The sequence below is a fragment of the Theropithecus gelada genome, chromosome 12 (genome assembly GCF_003255815.1).
Source record: "Theropithecus gelada isolate Dixy chromosome 12, Tgel_1.0, whole genome shotgun sequence".
Classification (NCBI taxonomy): Eukaryota; Metazoa; Chordata; class Mammalia; order Primates; family Cercopithecidae; genus Theropithecus; species Theropithecus gelada.
This window is the reverse complement of record NC_037680.1, coordinates 78,783,124-78,796,955: the sequence shown is the minus strand read 5'-3', so window position 1 is coordinate 78,796,955 and position 13,832 is coordinate 78,783,124. Positions and strand designations below refer to the sequence as shown.

The window sequence follows — 13,832 nt, the reverse complement described above, 5'->3', positions numbered from 1 at the left end:
GGTGACAGAGTGAGACTCTGTCTCAAAAAAATTTTTTTTTTAAATTTAAATCAGCCTGGGGGAAACTGAGGCCCTGAAAGCATTTTCATTCAGTTGGCTCAAGGGCACACCTTGAAATAACACAAGACCAGAACCCGGAACCCAAATGTCCTGACTTAGCGTCTTGCACTTTCCCCTCCACATCACACTGCCTCCCGTTAGCCTCAACGCGCTTGCCACATCACAGCTGCTTGGCCATGATCCACCCTCGGGACAAATCCAGCCCAGCAGAATTGTGTTGTGATGAGGTTCACTACACTGTGGCTTGGAAGGATTCATGGGCCTCTTAGAAATGAAACTTATAAATTCTAATGCGTAAGGAAAGTTCTTGCAACACCAGGAGAATGAATCAGTCAGCCAGAGTTCAAGAAATGTAAACACATTTTTAGATAGGAGACTGAAAAATCACTTAGGACTTCTCCATCTTTTGGGTCAAGACCTTGGTAATTTACTGAGGTCCAAGCTGTCAAGGAGGAGACACAACTCAAACTGCATTCCTGGGAGATAGAACAGCGGGGGTGGTAAAACCTCCTTTCAGAACAATGTGACAAGATCTACCCCTGTTATCAAGTCAAAGAAACTGATTAACCCATCGACCAACCCAGGTAATTGGCTGCAAACGAAGGCCTGGTTCTTTTTTGTCGTTCAGAAACTGGTGTGCACATTCCAGTTTTTACAGTCTATACAGGCTATACAGACTATAGGCTGCACAACTTCCAGGCACGCCTGAAACTGGGAGTTCACAGTCTTTCTGTGATGAACATTTCTGCCACTAAAGAGATAAACAGAAAACACATTCCTTCCTTGGCTGCCCACCATCAGGCCTTAGCAGATTTTCAAATGCTAGCATTAATCTAACCACAGGCTTTTAGTGAGGAGATAGCATTCGCACCAGATAATCAGGCAGTTTTAGAGATGACCCTTATTAGATGGGGGTCTCATCCCAAGCCTGTTCTGCCTTCTTCAAATCATGGAATCCTTCACCAAACACTCAAAACTTGAAAAACAGGAAAGGGCATCTGATTCTAGCATGGAATATGGCTCCTTAACATTTCCTTCTATTTAAATCTGCATTGGCTATGTTTAATTCCCAAGTCATTGTTTGTTGTTTTCAATAAAAATGAAACATAGTTGGCTGGGCATGGTGGCTCACGCCTGTAATCCCAGCACTTTGGGAGGCCAAGGTGGGCAGATCACTTGATGTCAGGAGTTTGAGACTAGCCTGGCCAACATGGTGAAACCCTGTCTCTACTAAAAATACAAACATTAGCCAGGTGTGGTGGCGGGCACCTGTAATCCCAGCTACCTGGGAGGCTGAGGCAGGAGAATCACTTGAACCCAGGAGGCGGAGGTTGCAGTGAGCTAAGATCGCCCCATTGCACTCCAGCCTGGGCAACAAGAGTGAAACTCTGTCTTAAAAAAAAAAAAGAAAAAAAAAAGGAAAAGAAAGAAAGAAAGAAATATAGTCATATTTATTCCCATTGTTTCAGGATGCATATTTGCCTTGGTATGGGACCCTCTTGTGGGCCCCATCTGGTGTCAAAATAGAGATCAACTCCAAAGAGTCACCTTATTAGGCCAGGTGGGCCACCTGGCTCCTTCCTAGATATATGTCAGGGTTTGGGAAAGAGTATCACACCTGTAGGGTCCAAACTTTCCAAATATGCAGTGGTTACAAGGGCAGTAGCTGTTGGAGGTGCTGGCAGGAGCTTCTTTAAATCTGTTTAAGGCGTTTGTCTATGTATATCATTTCTGAGGCAAGAGCACCCTTTGATGGCTAACATGCTGTCATGGAACATACCCCACAACTTGCAATGTTTCATTACCATGGAAGGGATATATCCATTGCCAAACAGGTCTCAGAAAGCACCTTTGCCTTCTCATAGCTTTGCACAGGGACTTGCTGGCCCCAGCAGGAATCAATGGGAGAAGGCCTGAAAGTCAGCCTCAGTCCCTTCATAGGGACTGTGTTTTTTTGATCATAAATGGAAAATGCAAACGCAAATTCCAGATTATTAAAAAAAATTCTCCCTAGTATAAACTTAACCATAAAAGGAAGGATAATTTTGGTCCTGCTGACCTTTCCTTAAGAATATCTAAAAATACTTTATTTTATATGATGTGACTCAAGACACCTATGACCTATAGAGTGTTTGTAGTGTTATAATAAATTTTGAGTCTGCTTGTTTAATGCAGGGGACCAAGACCCAAGATGGCCTTTTGGTATTGTCATTATCAAATTCTTGGGACGAGATTTAAGACCTTGTTTATGCTACACATTTTCACTTTAAATCTTCCTGAATGAGGAGGAGGGTGAGATGGGTGTAGGGAATAGTTGCTGGAAGCCTGAATAAGTCTCCAGGCGAAAGACATCCCCCTGAGAGCTCTAACTAGGGAGTCAAGTAGACAGAGCTAGAAAATATGAGTCAGTCTGAATTTAAATACGGAAGTACCCAGTAAATGCAAGGGCAATATTTTTCTTCCAATTTGGGATAACAGTCCTTTTACTTATATCTTTTTAGATTAAGGCTAGATAAGTCTCAAGGGTCTGGCTTTAGCTTTGGGAACACCAATCTCTCTCAAAAATTCATAAATTATTTTTTATGGAAAGGTCTAAAGGCACATGGCAGTTTACCAAGCCCAGAATGAAAGCCTAGCTAGAGGACTGAATTTAAATTCGAGATGCATAACAACAAAATGTCAACCACATGAGAAACCCTCCAATCAAGAGACATCACAGGATTCGTAAGGATATCTATGGTGGAAGACTGTGTGGAGGAAAGGAATTCAAAAAAAAGGCTGAAGGTGGAATTGCATACAAAACAGCCAGCAAATGTCATTCACGTGGTGGTCTCTGTTCTCCAGAAAATATATATATATACACACACATACACATATATATATATTTGTTTTTTTTTTTTAGAGAAGTCTTGCTCTGTTACCCAGGCTGGAGTGCAGTGGCACAACCTTGGCTCACTGTAACCTCAGGTTCAAGCAATTCTCCCTGCTTCAGCCTCCCGAGTAGCTGGGATTATAGGCATGCGCCACCACGCCTGGTTAATTTTTGTATTTTCAGTAGAGATGGGGTTTTGCCATGTTGGCCAGGCTGGTCTTAAATTCCTGACCTCAGGTGATCTGCCCGCCTTGGTCTCCCAAAGTGCTGGGATTATAGGTGTGAGCCACTGCTCCTGGCCAGAAAATATTATTTGTGGTCACTTGCTCTCAAACAAATAAAGATATCTGGGGTCCCAGTCTCTAGTCTTATCTCCTCCAATCCATTCTCTACATAGCTGGGAGTCATTTCTATAAAATAAAAATCTGGTGATGCCAATTCCTATGTAAGCAGAGCCCTACCGCCATTGGCATGAATTCCTCAGCTGCTTTCAATTAAAAAAAATTTTTTGAGATGGAGTCTCGCTCTTGTTGCCCAGGCTGGAGTGCAATGGCATGATCTCGGCTCACTGCAAGCTCCGCCTCCTGGGTTCAAGCGATTCTCCTGCCTCAGCCTCCCAAGTAGCTGAGATTACAGGCATGCACCACCATGCCTGGCTAATTCTGTATTTTTAGTAGAGATGGGGTTTCTCCATGTTGGTCAGGCTGGTCTCAAACTCCTGACCTCAGGTGATCTGCGTGCCTCGGCCTCCCAAAGTGCCGGGATTACAGGTGTGAGCCACCACGCCCGGCCTCTTAGCTGCTTTCTATGGCCCTTCATGATCTGGCTTCTGCCTCCTTCTCAAGGTGTATTTTTCATCACTCCTTCCCCTGCGTGTACCCTGGGGTACAGTCATTACAAGTTGCCTCAGTTTCTCCATGCTGCCATGCTCTCTCACATTTATATTGTCCTTTCTCCTACAGCATCCTTTCTTTACCACTCGGCTAGTTCCCACATACATCCTTAGAAACTCTGCTTAAGTGTCCTCTTCTTCCAAAAGCCTTCTCAACCTCCAGGCTGAGTCAGTCTGAACTCATTCATAGCTCTCAACACATTCCACTGCTGTGGACTACTTTAAGGCATGGACATGGTCTCTCAACTGTATTTTTGTGCCTACCATAGTATTTGTCACTAGTAGATGGACAATTAGTGTTTGTTGAATGAATGAATGAGCAATATCTTTCTGCTTTGTAAAACATGCCGACTGGGCTCAGTGGCTCACGCCTGTAATCCCAGCACTTTGGGAGGCCGAGGCAGGAACATCACTTGGGCTCAGGAGTTTGAGACCAGCCTGGCCAACATGGTGAAACCCCATCTCTATTAAAAATACAAAAAATTAGCCAGGTGTGGTGGTATGCGCCTGTAATCCCAACTACTTGGGAGGTTGAGGCAGGAGAATGGCTTGAACCCGGGAGATAGAGGTTGTAGTGAGCCGAGATTGTGCCATTGCACTTCAGCCTGGACAACGAGAGCCAGACTCCGTCTCAAAATAAACAAACAAAAAAACATACTCACAGATTCTTTCTGTTGAACACAGTCTGATTCTGGTGTTTACATTAACTTTCAAAGGAGGGATTATGGGGAAACCAAGACAGTAGCAAAATCCTTAGGCCACAGAGAGATGTATGAAAGGAGCAAGAGAGAAACTAGGTGGGAAACATCCTTAAGAAAAGCCACAAAAAAACTTCTTTCTTTGTTTTTTTATATTTTATTTTTTTGAGATGGAGTCTTGCTCTGTTATCCAGGCTGGAGTGCAGTGGTGCGATCTCGACTCAATGCAACCTCTGCCTCCTGGGTTCAAGTGATTCTCCTGCCTGAGCCCCCAGAGTAGCTGGGACTACAGGCACCTGCCACCATGCCTGGCTAATTTTTGTATTTTTAGTAGAGACGGGGTTTCACCATGTTGGCCAACCTGGTCTCGAACTCCTGACCTCAAGTGATCCACTTGCCTCAGCCTCCCAAAGTGCTGGGATTACAGGTGTGAGCCACCGCGACTGGCCTTATGCTTCTTTATAGTTGTGATGAGAAGACAACACAAATGTCTGAAGGGTGATTAAACAGAAAATACTATTTATAAATTACTAGTTAATGAAAGTTATTATTTTTTGATCACTCTGACAGAAGAAAATTTAATCTTCTAAACTGTAATATAGGTTGAGAAATATAACTCACACACAAAATCCTAAGATCTATACCTGCTTTAAAATGCATTGTGCTAAGTATTACTTTACTACTTGGGCAAGGTCCTGATCCCTCGTGCATATCATGCATTAAGTGAACAGCAGATCCTGGCTACTTGGGAAGGACACGTCCTGAGAATTTTAAGAATCCTTAGATTTGTGAATACCCCTAGTGTGTATCTATTGGTAATAAAACTAAAGAAGAATTGAAAAAAGAGAGAGAGTTCTTCAGACTGTTAATGAGACTATAAATAAAGGCTTAGTGTGATTTATTAAACTATTTTTTGGGCAGAGAACCATCACATTGTTAGACCATTTCACTTTCTTTTACTTCCATCACGACTCCCAGCAGTCAGCTTTTTTTTTAGGGCCATTAAAAATGCATGTGTGTGTATATATGTATATATAAAGAAATCAATGTTCTTCTGTTGAAAAGTAACTGCACAAGAGCTATTGCAGATGTTACAATGAATTATAGACCACAGTGTAAGATGTGTGAGTGCTGCGAGGCTGGCTAGGCTCACTCACTAGCTTAGTAATAGTCTTCTGTCTCCCAGCCTTGCCATATCAATGATTTGACTCCATGCCTCTGTAAAATGACAAATTGTGTGTGTCCCTGATGTTTTATTTATTTTTAATTTTAATTTTTTTAGAGACAGGGTCTTGCTATGTTGGCCAGGGTGGTCTTGAATCCTAGCCTCAAGTAATCCTCCCACCTTGGCCTCCCAAAGTGTTGAGATTACAGTCATGAACCACCACACCATGCCAGTTCCCTGATATTTGAGGTCATTTCAAATAGCTGAAATCAACCTTCATGTCCACAAATACCCAAAGAAGTCTACTATCTACACAATCCTTTTAGAATCCTATCACTTTTACCTGAAAATATTAATTAAAATGAAATGATCACAAAGAAAACAAAAAATTGTGAAAACTCTAGGCTCATGCCTGTAATCCCAGCACTTTAGGAGGCTTAGGCAGGTGGATCACCTGAGGTCAGGAGTTCGAGACCAGCCTGGCCAACATGGTGAAACCCTATCTCTACTAAAAATACAAAAATTAGCTGGTTATGGCGGCATGCGCCTGTAATCCCACCTACTAGAGAGGCTGAGGCATGAAAATCACTTGAACCTGGTAGATGGAGGTTGCAGTGAGCCAAGATTGTGCCATGCACTCCAGCCTGGGCAATAGAGTGAGACTCTGTCTCAAAAAAAAAAAGAAAAAAAAAAACTATGAAAGCTCTATAGGTGTTCCAATGAATAGGTGTTTTAAATTGGTCTTTGAACTCAGTTCCAGGGGGATATCAGGTATTTAATTTATTTATTTATTTGTTTTTTGAGATGAAGTTTTGCTCTTGTTGCCCAGACTGGAGTGCAATGGTGTGATCTCGGTTCACTGCAACCTCTGCCTCCACAACCCTGCCTCTGGCAGGAGAAGCAATTCTCCTGCCTCAGCCTCCTGAAGAGCTGGGATTACAGACAGGTGTGAGCCACTGCGCCTGGCCCAGATATTTTCAAAGTAATATTATATCTATTCCCTTAGCAACAAATGGGGAATATTAAGCACAAAGTGATGTAAAAATGTTTTTGTTAAGGTCAATGGGCAAATCAAGGGAACAAATAAGGTTCTAAGTTGTGAAAGAGGCACCCTATGCCTATATGTGGAATGCATTTTCCTGCGGAGACTGTTTTGCATAGTGATTAAGTTTCCAAGTCAACCTGAAAAAAAAAAAGGCCTGTTTCACCCATATTGTAGCTAAACCTTTCAATCATTAAATGCTTATGCTGCACTGACAGTAGGTGTGTGTTAGCAGCATATTACCAGGTAATAGCGTTGCTGGTGGACCCCTGCCCTTAAAAAGATTGCAGTCTAGTGACTGAGTGTGGTGCCTCATGCCTGTAATCCCAACACTTTGAGATGCCGAGGTGGGAAGATGGCTTGAGCCCAGAAGTTGGAGACCAGTCTGGGCAACATGGTGAGACCCCATCTCTACCAAACAAACAAACAAACAAACAAGACAGGCATGATGGCAAGCACCTATAGTCCCAGCTACTCAGGAGGCTGAGATGGGAGGATCGCGTGAGTCCAGGAAGTCAAGGCTGCAGTGAGCTGAGATCCAGCCACTGCACTCCAGTCTGTGCAACAGAGGGAGACCCTGTCAAAAGAAAAGAAGAGAAGAGAAGAGAAGACAAGAGAAGAGAAGAGAAGAGAAGAGCAGAGAAGAGAAGAGAGCTTGCAGTCTCAAGGAGAGAAAAGTCTAGTCAGTGGCCAATGCGGTGAGTGAGCAGCTGTGACTGTAACTGGGTAAGCATGGTTCATTGTGCACATGTGGAGGGTGGGTGTCACCCCATCGGCAGGGAGGGGAGGAGGGCGAGGGGAAAGCAGAAAACCCTTCATGGGGAGGTCAGTTTGATAATTAAATCGGGAAGTGAAGGATTAGCAGGAGTTAACTAGGACAAGGGGTAAAAGTCGGGGATAACAGAAAGTAGAATGGTGGTTGCCAGGGGCTAGGGGAGGGAGAAGGGGGAGTTGTTTAATGGGTATAAAGTTTCAGTTTTGCAAGATGAAAAGAGTTCTGGAGACTGGTTGCACAATAATGTGAATGTACTTAACACCACTGGACTGTACAGTAAAAATGGTTCAGATGACAAATTTTAAGTTATGTGTATTTTTCCAGAATTAAAAAATGTTGGATAGGAGGAGATGAGGAACTGTGGTCCAGGCAGAGGGAACAGTATGTTCTAAAGCTTGGAAACAGGAAGGAGATTTGCATTAGTCCAAGGTCTTTTAGTTACTAGGAATAGAGGCGAGAAGGATCAAAACATTCTCTCCTTTTCGTGGATCTAGAGCTTGCTGCGAGGCCCCCTGTAAAAGGCTAAGTTAGTCTTTGGTGTGCTGCCATGGCCCCTTCTGTACTTTTCTCCTTCTAGTGTCCCCTTCTCCATGCAGCCGATGTTCTGCTGTTCATCCGAGCCCCCTGGGGCACTCCATGGGCCAGGCATGTTTCAACCCTTAAAGCTCTATGTACTTCCAAATTACTCACCTTTGTTTCCACCCTATCAGAATTTTTAGTCCCTCAGAGCAGCTGTTCCTAGCTAGGCTGCAAGAGAGCAACTATCTGATTAAATATACTTTTACTAAAGTGTGACAGACTATTCACCTCTCTGAAGTTTCAGAATCTTAAGAGGATACTTCTTAAACCAAGGTAAGTCTTTTATCGGTGAGATTTTAATGGTAGAATGAATGGAAATGGTAACATTTTAGGTGCTATTAGAAAGAATATTTTGGTTTGCAGAGCTAGCCTGTAATCAGGCTTATCTTGCTTGAAAATTTGTTTCAGGACTTTGATTCTCCCAAACTGTTACTTTTTTTTTTTCCCAGCTTCTCCTCTTCTCCCTATGATATCTCTGAAAGTTGCAAATCCTTTTTAGTGTTACCCACAAAAGGGTGTCTGATGCTGAGTAGGGGGAATTGGAGGGGGAAATGGAGGTTGGACAGAAGCCATTTGTTTGCATGGGTCATTACTAAGTCAAGGACTTCCTAAACCCTCATATATTGTTGGATGGAATTGCCCCTCTTTAGACTGATGCCACTATGAACCATGCTTAGTCATAAATATACAGGTTCCTTGGTTTCAAATCCTAACTTCACTACTTTTTGTGACCTTGGGCAAATCACTTAACCTCTCTGAGCCACATTGTCCTACATGAAAAATGAAGATAATAACAGGATTTATCTCCTATCATTGCTGTGGGGATGAAATGAAATAATGAATGCAAAGCACTCAGCATGATGTTTGGCGTATCAGGGATATATAACAACAGTAGCTGTCACCACCACCACCACCAACATCATCATCATTTTTTACTGAGGGCTCCTATTTAAGAGCTGTTCTGGCCCAGTTCTAACCAATGCATGAGACTGAGCAAAAACGGCATGGAAACTCTTTCTACTTTCGTCAGGATGTCTGCCCAAGGAAGATGGCAGGGGGGAGTGCAGAGGGCCAGACTCCCAGGTATTTCTCTGTTTACAGATTTTGAGATTGGCAAGGATATGATTGTGCCTTTTCTCTTAGTTTTGCAATCTCTGGCACAAACAATCTTTCCACCCTGATTTGCCTACAGCCCTTGATCTGTGGCACTGCCTCCTGCTTGTTCCTTCAGCAGCTTCTTCATGCAGGATTCATTGCTGCCCAGCCCCAAAAGAAGCAGCCAGGAGGCTGGGAGTGGTGGCTCACGCCTGTAATCCCAGTACTTTGGGAGGCTGAGGCGGGCGGATCACAAGGTCAGGAGTTCGAGACCAGCCTGGCCAACATGGTTAAGCCCCGTCTCTACTAAAAATACAAAAATTGGGCAGGCGTGGTGGCAGGCGGCTGTAATCCCAGCTACTCGGGAGGCTGAGGCAGGAGAATTGCTTGAACCTGGGAGGCAGAGGTTGCAGTGAGCCGAGACTGACAAAAGCGAAACTGCATCTCGGAAAAAAAAAAAAAGCAGCCAGGAAGACCACACACATTTCTCTGTTAATCAAAGACTATTTTTAGGAGAGAAAGTCTCCAGGTCATCATCCTTTCCTTGGTCTGAAGCAGCAGCAGCCATATCTGTGGGTGGAGGATGAGCTACAAAGTCAACCTATACTCCCAGTGTTTGCAGATCTCTCCATGGGGGAAATGAAATAGAAAAGGAATCTGAGGAGAGGCAGACCTGGCCTCAGTCATCTATTGAAAATACAAGCCTGAGTCTTTCCCAGATCGGCTCCTAGCTTGTGGTGTGTGCAGGGTGAGGGATGCACAACTCCAGGGGACAACGTCTACCTCATTATTTAGGGAACTGTGCAGTGGATTACCTTCAGGACCCACAGGACATCCCTGCAAATTATCCTTCCCCAGGCCAGCTAAGCATAAGCACTTGGTTCCATCCGATGTCTCTTCCTCACTAATATTTACACTCAGACCACAGGGCTGCCCATGAGTAACTCAAGAGAACAACACATTTCTCAGGCTTTCCAAGAAGTAAATCCTCTCTGCTACTTATTGGTATATTTGGGGAGAAATTGTGGGTTTCTGGAGGTCTATATATGAAATAATATGATCATGAGTCAAATTACCTAGAGAAGTAGAGGTAACTTTTTAGGGGAAAAGCTTACCTTTTAGGAAATGCTGACTACTAGGCCCGTCCTCTTTATGGCTGATATTTGAATTGACAGATTCATAGGCTGAAAAACAATAAGATATTTTATCTGAGAGAGGGAAAAAGTCTTGTAAAAATTTATTCCCTTATCCGAAGACAGGGGAAAACATGAAGTGGTTGCCTCGATGTTTAAGCTTTGCAATGAATTGGATTTTTTGTTTTTGTTTTTGTTTTTACTTTTTGAGATGGAGTCTCTTTCCGCTGCCCAGGCTGTAGTGCTGTGGCACGATCTGGGCTCACTGCAACCTCTGCCTACCAGGTTCAAGCAATTCTCCTACCTCAGCCACCTGACTAACTGGGATTACGGGCATGTGCCACCACGTCTGGCTAATTTTGTGGATTTTTAGTAGAGGTGGGGTTTCGTCATGTTGGCCAAGGTGGTCTCGACTGCTGACCTCAAGTGATCTGCCCACCTCAGCCTCCCAAAGTGCTGGGATTATAGGCGTAAGCCACCACACCGGCCTTGAATTGGATGGTTTTGAAAATCCACAGATGATATTCTGGAGAGAAGGTTGATCTAGGATTAAAAAAGCATTGAGAAAAATAACGTTTTTATCCAAGATGTTTAAAGGTAAAATTCTGTAGGGTCCATGATGATAAAATTCTGTAAGGAGAACTTTTGACAAAACAAGATCATGAAACAGTTAACGTTTGACACATGCTGCAAGATACCCAGATTTGAACAGCAGCTGTGTCTCAGTGTGTGCAGCCATGGGGGATGACAGACAAGCACAAAAAGCCCCCCTCTCCGGTTGTAGCACAAACAGAGTGTTGGACCAGGGGAGCCAGGAGGGATTCTAGTCCGTCTGATTCTAGCCAAAAGACAGACAGGCTTTTTCACAGCCCCTGATGAATTTTTTTTTTTTTTTTTTTTTTTTTTTTTTTTTTTTGCGATCTGCTAGTCACCTGGGGTGAGAATTATTCTCTTAGCTGTCCTTGTCAGTCAAAATGAAAATTACTTAAAACAATGCTGTCTTAATGACTGATGAGAATCAGAATGACAGACTTGTGAAAGTTAAGGGAGAGGTAATAGCAAGGATGTCAATTGAGTGGGTCCTATATGAAGGTTTTTTTTTTTTTTTTTGAGACGGAGTTTCGCTCTGTCAGCAGGCTGATGTCAATGGCACAATCTCGGCTGGCTGCAACCTCCACCTCCCAGGTTCAAGCAATTCTCCTGCCTCAGCCTCCCAAGTAGCTGGGACTACAGGCGCCTGCCACCACACCCGGCTAATTGTTTTGTATTTTTAGTAGAAACAGGGTTTCACCATGTTGGCCAGGCTGGTCTCGAACTCCTGACCTCAGCTGATCCACCTGCTTCTGCCTCCCAAAGTTCTGGGATAACAGGCGTGAGTCACCGTGCCCAGCGGGAAGAAAGGTTTTTAAAGGGAAATTTGGTGTGTTTGTATGAGAGGGAGAGAGAAGCAGAGAGAGAGAGAAGGGAGAGGGAGATGTGAGATATCAGGGAGAGAGCAATAGAGAAGAAAAAAAGGAATCCTAGAAAATTCAAACGGAAAAGACTTAGAGATCTTTTAGTCTACCTAACCACCAAACTCATCTCCAAATAATTCTATTTATTTATTTTTTTGCTTCATTGTCTCATTACCGATAACAAATAGACTAGAGAGGATGCCAAGAAAGAATGTTTGGGTCTTATTGATTTGCTAAAGTGCGGTGGGGCTTGGCAAAGCCTGCCTCTCGGTGCTCCTGCGTCTCAGGGCACACACCCCGTCACGTGCGCGTGGATGGCTGAGGCTGAGCAGGCGGCCTGGGATTCTGAGCACCAACACTGGAGAGAGGAAAAGCCGTAATTAGTGTTAATTGTTGACCCTACGGTTCAAGAATAGATGCTCTGGAGAATGGGAAATGAGAACAAACATTAATTATTGAGTAGGGACCTTGGAGACAGACACTCTGGATTAAAAGGAGAGAGATAAATTGCATAATGAATGTTAATTTTCCCTCAAAGAATTGAGTGGTCGGTGGTTGAAAGGGAAAAAGAGGCTAAAAAACAGTCATGAAAGAGAAAACTCTGTGTGTGTCAGGTGAGAGGGTGGAGGAGGGTTACACAAACACTGTCTGTCACGGCCACCACCCTGCCCTTTGCCTCGTAGCTCCCAAGAAGTTTGGTATCAGGATTTTCCTTAGAACTCATTATTTACCACAGCTGCCTGCTAGGAAGCTCAACCATTTCCCCTACAGCCCAGGAGCCAGAAAACAGCCACACTGCATTGCTGACAAGCTGAGAGGCATACGGCATGGGGATCTATTTTTTTCTGTGTGCTGGTGGGACTTTGACTTGGCTTGAGGGAGGCTGCCAGAGCGGTGGCCCTGTGGGTGCTGCTGTGGGGACAATGTGGGCTCCAGGCCTTAGTTGTTGTTTTAGCTTAATTATAATACAGGAGACACACATGTCTCCCTTTCCAAAATAACCTTCTTAACTGAAAGTAAAAACAGAATAAAGATAATTTAGGCTAGGCGTGGTGGCTTACACCTGTAATCCCAGCACTTTGGGAGGCCGAGGCAGGTGGATCACTTGAGGTCAGGAGTTTGAGACCAGCCTGACCAACACAGTGAAACCCCATCTTTACTAAAAATACAACAAATTTCGCCGGGCGTGGTGGTATCCCAGCTACTTGGGAGGCTGAGGCAGGAGAATCGCTTGAACCTGGGAAGCAGAGGATGCAGTGAGCCGAGATCGCACCACCGCACTCCAGCCTGGGCAACAAGAACGAAACTCAGTCTCAAAAAAAAAAAAAAAAAAAGCAAATTTGAGTAGAAGATTGGAGATGAGCCCTGTAGCCAATTTTATAAAGAGGATCTACAAACAGGCTTGTCATGGGCGGCCCAGATCTCAGAGTGCTGGTTGAGATGCTCTTGTGCAGTCAGCGGCCCCGGGGAGCATGCCTTTTAGGCATGGCTGCTCACTGCCTTCCACTCGGGCCCTCACCCAGTGCTGTCCGGCTGATTTTGCAGTAGCCTGAGCCCTCTGCCTTTTCTCTTATCTGTTCCTTCATGCTAGCTCACACGTTGGGTTGCATGACATCCCTCCTCAAACATCTGATTCCTTGTTGCCTAAACAGCAGCATTTCAGCTCTCTCCTGGCACACAAGGCTTTCCCTGGTCTGGCCCTGGTCTGCCTTCCAGGCCCAGCTTCTCCCCACCCCTGCATGAAACCCCCCCCACAGTCCACTCACACCGTGCTGCTCCTCATTATCCACGTGTTCTCTACGTTCCTCTTTGTCCTTGTTCATGCTAATGTCTCGGCTGGCTGGCCCTCCCCTTCTCTGTCTATCTACTTCTCGTTTCTCAAAGGTCAGTGCAAACGGAGCTTCCTCTGTAAAAAGCCCTTCCCACCTTCCTAGGCTGCAATTAATGGGCCCTTCCTGGAATACCCCTGGATTGTGCTCTTAGGCCTCTGTGATGGCACTCATTTCATTCTGCCTTATGGTACAGTTATTGGCTTGTGAATCTGTTCTCCACGTGGACTGTGAGGTC

The 13,832-nt window shown here is 44.4% G+C and overlaps 1 protein-coding gene across 1 annotated transcript in view; it reads right to left on the bottom strand.

Moving 5' to 3' along the window:
- Positions 1–13,832, bottom strand: part of KIAA2012 (KIAA2012 ortholog) — a 142,067-nt gene that overhangs the window by 71,003 nt on the left and 57,232 nt on the right. Inside the window, exon 12 of the mRNA XM_025404755.1 lies at positions 10,294–10,362. Coding sequence (XP_025260540.1) covers positions 10,294–10,362 — 69 coding nt within the window. The remainder of the gene's footprint in view (positions 1–10,293; positions 10,363–13,832) is intronic.